The 8,436-nt window shown below is 33.1% G+C and overlaps 1 protein-coding gene across 2 annotated transcripts in view; it reads right to left on the reverse strand.

The window, feature by feature from the left end:
• LOC110033613 (truncated transcription factor CAULIFLOWER A-like) overlaps window positions 1-8,028 on the reverse strand; it is a 46,727-nt gene extending 38,699 nt beyond the window's left edge. For both annotated transcript variants that reach the window (XM_020737651.1, XM_020737650.1), the window contains exon 1: window positions 7,832-8,028. In XM_020737651.1, the coding sequence (XP_020593310.1) occupies window positions 7,832-8,016 (185 nt within the window). In that variant the 5' untranslated portion in view covers window positions 8,017-8,028. The remainder of the gene's footprint in view (window positions 1-7,831) is intronic.
• Window positions 8,029-8,436: the final 408 nt, after the last annotated feature.

Consider the following 8,436-nt stretch of genomic DNA (forward strand, 5'->3'; position numbering starts at 1 on the left):
TCAGCTCATTCTCAAAGCTTCAAGTTTTTTCTCAAGTCTCAAACCATCTCCCTCATAAGAGGGGTGAGACTCTATTTATAGTATTCTGAGTGCAATTAATGCTGGAATATGAATCACTTTGATTGGACGACTCATAGAGCTTCCTTTGATCAGATGACGTTTGATGAATATTTGAGTACCTTAATGATGTCGGAATTGAGCAATCTTGGGCTCTTTCGATTCGTCTTGTCAAGATTCAACATTCGTTTACCTTCTAAATATGTTCGAAAAATTTGCAAGAATGATTTAATGACTTGAACTGAGCTTGATTTTAGACTTATATTTGACTAATTTTGATATCATTAGGTCCGTCTCATTGAGCCGATCAATTTGACTATAAGTTTGTTGAAAACAGAGTTCCAAGTGACTTTTTTTATGAAGCTTTGAATATTTTTTGCTCAAAAAATTTTCTCGAGATCTGTGTCATGCCTTGAGATTCATGACGAATGATGACAATTGTTGATGACATATCAGTCGCCCCCCATTTTCGGGTGATACCATATTCATCAAATTTGGAGCATTTTATATTTTTATCATAAATTTATATATTTATATAACTTTACTTCTGAATAGAATAAAAGTTAACGTGCGTATGTTAAAAAATCATCCTGAGTTTATTAGTTAGCATGTTCTGCTTCTCGAGGCTGAGGATCGATCCAAGATAATGCACATTATACAAATTTTCTTTGATTTTTGGTCAGTAAATATACAAATTTTGGTGATATAAACATATAAGACTTATGGGTATATTGGTATATTTTTGGCAAATTCACACACACACACACATATGAATTATATGTAAATATGGGAATTTATCAGAATTTATTTAAAAACATTAACATGAGAATTTAAAAGGTTATGTGAATTTGAAAAGGATGCATATAATTCATGTTAATGAAAATTATTAAATTTCGGAATTTGAAAATGTTGCATAAATTAAATAATTTGATATCTTTTTATTTATTTATTTTTTTGGGTAGGCAGACGAAAAGTAGAAAACTTTTTGGGAATATAAAAAATTTATATTCATATAAATTTTAAAAGAAGAAATTTATGAATATCAAATTCTAATGTGTTTTTTTTTTTTTTTTTAAATGAGGGAACCAGAAGGCCTAAATCTAGAAGCCTTCTGTTTTTCTTAAAATGAATATATATTTTAATTTGAAAGATATAAAATGAATATATATTTTAATTTTTCTTAAACAGTTGTCCCCTTTCCTTGAGAGAAATTGGAAGACTCAAAGGTGTGAATATGGAAAGATTTTCAGTTTTTTTTATTTGAAATGAGAAAGCCGGAAGACCATTATGCTTAAGCCTAAAAGACAAAATGAATGCAGATTAATTTTTTTTAATAATTGCTTTTAATACTAGAGATCTTCTTAAGCCTATAAAAAAAACAATAGATGAGGGGAAGAATCACAAGTGAGGAGACAGAGAATGATAAAAAGAGGAAGGGTGGAGAGTGCAGCCTTCTGCTAACGAGATTTTTTATAAGAAGAAAGTTATCCCTGTCTCACGTACCAGACGAGCAATAAGATCTTCTTTTGTGTTGAGACCGAGAGGAAAGTTGTCCCCGTCCTGCATAACAGACGAGCAACAAGATCTTTTTTCTTGTTGCAGCCAAGAAAAAATTTGTCTCTGCCCTGCATAGCGGACGGGCAACGAGATATTCTTTCATGTTATGACCAAGAGAAAAATCGTCTCCGTCCTGCGTAGCAGGCGAGCAACTGGATCTTTTTTAGTGTTGCGACCAAGAAGAAAGTTATCTGTCTTGCGTAGCAGGTGAACAACTTGACCTTCTTGCTTGTTGCTGCTGCGCGTTTCAGTGGAGATGAAGAAATAGCAAAGTTTTCCCACGACTCTTTAAGAGGGAGATTTTCATGTTTCTGTAGCGACGATATCTCTTGTAGCCATTGTACTAGTTCTTGTTGGTCTTTATAGCCTTTTTAATCATAATCATTTGATGTGACATTTTGATGTGACATTTCTATATGATGATAATATATTTTTTTGTACATCTTTGACATTTCTTTTGAGGTTGCTGTGGCTTCTCAATCATACGAAATTTTGTAATTAAAATTAACACACACATTATAAAATGGAGAACCACATACCTTTTGAGGCTCGTTCCTTCTGAGATAGTGCTCGCTTTTTCTTATGTCGTATAGAAGCTTGAAATGAATTGGTATCTTATGTGGCTCACAGCCTTCTAAGATCTTTTATGTATATGTGTCTTCTGAGGTCTTTGATGTATTTATGCCTTCTGAGGCTTGTAGCCTTTTCAGGTCTTTGGATGTACCTGTGCCTTCTGAGGCTTGTAGCTTCTGAGGTCTTTCAGTGGAGACCCTATCAACCACTTGTTCTTTTGGAGTCTTTCTAGTGAGGATCTTGTCCACTACTAGCTTCCCATCAAAACTTGTTTCTCAGGCTCGTCTTCCAGGGCCATGGTTGAAGGGAAAATCCATTAAGGATTTATGACCAGTTATGAGTTGTATAACTGGTGATGCTCGATGGTATTAACCCATAACAAACAAAGTCATATAAAATCCACCAAGGATGGTTAACCTATCCTAGTTTGTTGGTCGAAACTTTTGTTTGACGACCATAAATTGTTATGGAAGAGGTCGAAGAAAATCCACCGAGGATTTTTGACATATCTGAGGTTGTATGTCAAAGCTTTTCCCTGATGACGACAACCTGTAATGAAAGAGGTCAAATCGAGTGCCCCTGGGATCGATTAAACCTAGAATGAGGTGTCAGCGATGCTCTGCGATTCTTGAGACTAGGGCATAGGCCTTAATTAACCATATGTTTTCGTGGAAATATTGTTGCAGTCATACTAAAAAATAATGTTTGACAACTCGCTAGTTGCTACATTTGAATCTTTTAGCGAGGGCTTTTTTCATCCGAGCTTGTAAAAAACACGTGTATCGAGCCTTGAAGAGATCAATTTCTTAATCTATTTGAAGAACTTTAGTACAGTGATGGAGCAACGAGGAAGCGTTATTTGGGACGAAGATTGCCCTCTATCTAGGAGCGATTTTTTGTGATGGAGCAACGAGGAAGCGTTATTTAGGACGAAGATTGCCCTCTATCTAGGAGCGATTTTTTAAGCCATATTGTCTGAACGAAATGCGTGATGACTATCCTATCACTGTCGTGCCCGGGACGTCAACGTGAATGACCTTTCGAGATTACAGTGAAGGTTGCCTCCATCCTAGAAGAAGTTGTAAAAGACTTTGTGTATGAATAAGATGTGAGAAAACAACCAAGATACAATCATGCCCAGGGCGTAAACATCAATGGCATTTCGGAACAGCAGTGAAAGTTGCACCTTACATTGAAGAATGTTTTGTAGATGATCTTCAAAATGTACAGAAAGTTCCTTCGCCAGTTGCATGATGCACATTAATGGGAAATATAGTAGGGGCTCGGTGTCTTAGAGTTCAAGACATTGTCGAACATGACTTCACTTCCCACAGACGATATCAAACTAATGCGTGCTAGAAAATTAAATGCGGTAAAGTAATGAATTATTGTCTTAGCATTGCACGGGATTTCACAAACTCAGATAAAAGAAAACAACAAGTAGCAACACCAAAAATTTTTACGTGGAAAACCCGTAAAAGAGAAGAATCACAAGACCTGATTTAATTGTAAAAATTCACTATAAGTTAATGATTTTAGAGACCTCTTATCCCACAGAAAAGAAAGAATTACAAAGCCTTCCAAATTACAACGTCGACGTGCGAGTGAACTTGTTGTAAGAAGTGGGCGGTAGCCGATGACGATCGGTGGAGGCCAGTAGGTGGTGGTCGACGATAGCTGACAGTGGTCAATAGTGGTCAGTGATGATCATTGGCGGTCAACGGTTGTCAATGGAAATCGGTGACGATCGACGGTGGCAGAAGTGGTGCAGGACTTAAGCTCCTTCTCAAAGCTTTAAGTTCTCTCTCGAGCCTCAAGCTCTCCTCCCCCTCATGAAAGTGCCAAGACTATTTATAGTATTATGGGTGCAATTAATGCAGGAATATGCGTCACTTTGATCGGACAGTCCGGAGAGTTTTCTTCAATCAGGCTGTGTTTGATGGACATTTGAGTGTCTGAATGATGTCAAAATTGAGCAATCTTGGGCTTGCTGAAATCTTCTTGTCGAGACGTTTGATTCAACTATAAGCTTGCTAGATTCCACATTCGTTTGACTTTCTAAGCATGTCCGGAAAACTTCCAATAATGGTTTAATGTTTGATCTAAGCTTGATTTGATAAGGATTGGACTAATTTTGATATCATTCGGTCTGACTCATCAAGCTAGTCAGTTTGACTATAAGTTTACTGAAATCAGAACTCCATATGACTTTTTATCAAAAAATCGAATATTTTTGTCTCAAAAGAATATCTCAAGGTCCGTGTCATGTCTTGAAATTGATGTCGGATGATGAGAATTTGTTAATGACGTATTGGCGTACATTGCGGGCTTGGTATATATTTTAATCACTCATTCTCTCACACCATCCGATGCCATGTTGCGAATGCCATGTTGCATCCCATCTTTTGAATAACATGCTCATAGTTGGAGAAAACTTGGTGGTCTTCATAAGCAAGGCAGGAAGAGGACTGCACACTAGCTATGTATATACTACTGAAAAAGCAAATGAAAAAAGCTATAAATTCAGCCTATTTGGCTTCACAGTGACAATTTGGTCCATTTGAATTGACTGGTTTTCATATTTGGCAAAATGATTTGAATTGAAAAAATCAAAACAATCAAAATTTAGATGAAATTGAATCAACTGAACCAAAATTTCAATTGAAACGGTTCAGTTATGAACAAACCAAAATTTTCATGAATACTTAATTTAAGTTTGAATTTTTAATTTTTTTTTTAATTTTTTCAGTTAACTAAAAATTAAAATTGAACCAATAATAATAAGTTGAATATTGAGATTTTAAAAATAAAAAAATGAAAATGCATTTTCGAATCGGAATCGAAGGAACCAAATTATTTGATTCAAGTCTATTTTTTGATTTGATCGAAGGCGTACATATTCTTTATTATTTTTATAATCTATAGATAATCCTAAAATAGACAACATTTTATAATTTTTTTAATTAATATTTAAAAAATCGATAAAATTATAGTCACACATGGTGAATTGATAAGGCTCCATTTTGGGTAGCTTATCCGCTGCGGCGGCTTTTTGAAAAGAAATTGCATTTGATTAGTTTATCCGGAAGCTCAGTTGGCTTTTTACACTAAACGTTAAACAACCCGAGGTCCGCGTTTCTAGATAAACGACTTATCTGGATAAGCACAAGCGGCCCAAAACGCACACTAAAAGTCTTCACCCCAAAGTGCGACTTCTGCACGTGTTATCGCATAGAATTATGCGGGACTATGAATTTGTGGCTTTTGGAATTATTTTTAAATTAATTATTTGTAAACATTAAAATTTTAAAAATTTCTATTTTTTAATTAGAGCTTTTCATTGTAGTTCTTTTAAAAAAAAAAAAGAAAATAATCAAATTCGATAAAATTTATTATTTATTTAATATTTTAAGCACATTTTTTATTTAAAAAGTAATATTACTAAATCTAATATGTTATCTTAATTATAATTTAATTTTCCTTTTAATTTAGAGTATTCTGTGACATATGTGTGTTTTCATTTTAGTTCTTTTTTATAAGAAAATAAAATAATCAAATTCGATAAAATTTATTATTTATTTAATATTTTAAGCACATTTTTTATTTAAAAAGTAATATTACTAAATCTAATATGTTATCTTAATTATAATTTAATTTTCCTTTTAATTTAGAGTATTCTGTGACATATGTGTGTTTTCATTTTAGTTCTTTTTTATAAGAAAATAAAATAATCAAATTCGATAAAATTTATTATTTATTTAATATTTTAAGCACATTTTTTATTTAAAAAGTAATATTACTAAATCTAATATGTTATCTTAATTATAATTTAATTTTCCTTTTAATTTAGAGTATTCTGTGACATATGTGTGTTTATATATATATAAGATTTTCATTAATATTTAAATTTTCTATTTAATTTAAATTTTTTAATTTAAATTTAAATATAAATTTAAAAGACTCTTCATTTAAAATACTGATTAAAGTAAATAGAACAAGCCAAATGAACTAAATTTACAAAATCTTTTAAGATTAAAAAAGAAAACTATAACAAAGATAATATATTTAATTAATAAATATTAATTTAGAATTAGAAATGTGTTAATAATTGCAAATAAAAAAAATTAATCTAACAAACAAAATAATTATGTAAAAATCAAAATATATTTGATTTAGTTTGATGTAAGAAAAAGAACACACAAAAAAAAAAAATTTATAATAAAATTTTTAAAAATTTATTATAAAAAATGATTAATTTAAAAAATTTCTAAAATCAAATAATTCATCACTTCATATGACCCTAAATAGTGACTCACGAATAATATAATCTTTGGGACGACAACTTAGCCTTCTGTAGTCACATGTTACTATACAGAACAATAATTTTATTGATTTTGCAATTTTTTTTAATAGGACAATTTTTAAAATTAAATTTTTATAAAATTTTATTTTTAAATTTTGTCTCCCACAAAAACAAGAAGGAATGAATTACTCCTAATGCAATATTATAATAGATAGAGACCAAGTTATTTGTCATTTGAATCTTATAAAAGAGTTAAAGAAAGAATATGATAAAAGACTCTCTAATGCATTTTGTCATAAATGAGTCACATATATTATAACAACACCATGAAAAGGAGCAAGGTTTAACCTTTTTAAGTAACATCATCCAAAAGGTAGCTAGTTAGTAGCCTACTAGCCTATATCAAATCAAGCTAGTTCCCCCTCATAGAAAGCATAAGAATTTCAAAAAATAGAAGTAAAAGATGGGCAAGAATGTAAGAGAGGGATCAAAATTCCTAAGCACGATGATCGAGGTGAGAAGATAGTCTATTTAGCATTCACCCTTGAAACTAAACTGCTTCAAGGGGGAATAGGTTTCGTCATCTCCATTTTGCAACGACGAAAATTTACAGTTCTTGCGATATAATGTTCAGAGCCAAACAAAAATATTTCAAGCGATGATGACCAGGGCAACTGAACAGAAGTCGGTCGGATTCTCAAACGAGACCTTAATCACCCACACTCGCAACTCTCTCATGGTTCTCATTGTTGTTCCTATAATTGGAAAAAAAGAAGAAAGGAACGAGATTCTAAGAAAAACTTATATAAAACAAAAAACAATCTAATCATTGTTGCTATTATTTGCATTAATACAAATATATTATTTCTAGACAATACATATTTCTAGTAGTAGGCATTAACATAACAATCTTTCATCAGCAAACCTTCTATACAAGTTAGTAGAGAGATTTCTGTCTAAGGTCCGTTTGTGGTGGCTTATAAGTGTGGGTGGCGTTTTCAAAACGCCGTCGTACTGTTTGATTCGCGCGTTTCACCAGCTTATCCGAAACTACGTTTGAGTTTTTACACTAAGCGGTCGACCCGCGGGCCGCGTTTCAGGATAAACAGCTTATCTTGAAACGCACAAGCTGTCCCAAACGGACCCTAAATCTCTTCGCTGTCAAATTAGACAAACTCCACCATTAAAAAAACGAACTGACATAGGATAAACTAACTTACACAAAGAAGAACAGAAGAAATCCATCAAAACTAATCTCAAAAGTTCTAAAAAAAGGGATTTTTGAGGTCTTTGAAGCAGTGCAGATCAGAGCAAAATGTAACGTGAATGATTGTAAGATACCTGGAATCAGTGGAGTACTCGCAGAGCTTTCCCTTGTTTGAAAAAATGATGAGAGCGACATCTGCATCGCACAGCACCGAGATCTCGTGCGCCTTCTTCAGCAGCCCGGATCTTCGCTTAGAGAACGTGACTTGCTGATTTATTTTGTTCTCTATTCGCTTCAGCTGAACTCTTCCCCTCCCCATTCCACTCTCTCCCTCCACACTCAAACTTCTGTTCTGTTGCAGTTGGGTTTGGACCTGCGTTTAATAGGAGAAAATTCTATCTACGGAGCCGTGTGGACTTTTCAATAATATGTCGTCACGTGAAGGTTATTATGAGGTTATTGACGTGAAACAACGAATGTTATTTAGGGAGTTAATGCAGAGATTATTGAAATGAAACTGCAGTGGTTATTAAGAGTTGTTATTAGAGTGAAACCGCGAAGGTTATTAGAGGGTTATTGAAGGCTTATTGCGGCATTATTGAAGTTGATGCTGCAATAATTCATCAATAACCTCCTAATAACTCTTCCAAATAACCTCCGCGACCACTTTAATTTTTTAAAGTGGGTCTGATATAACACACATGATTGTAGGGCTGTCAATTTGGCTCGTTGTTCGTGA

The sequence above is a fragment of the Phalaenopsis equestris genome, unplaced genomic scaffold (assembly GCF_001263595.1).
Source record: "Phalaenopsis equestris unplaced genomic scaffold, ASM126359v1 Scaffold001236, whole genome shotgun sequence".
Lineage (NCBI taxonomy): Eukaryota > Viridiplantae > Streptophyta > Magnoliopsida > Asparagales > Orchidaceae > Phalaenopsis > Phalaenopsis equestris.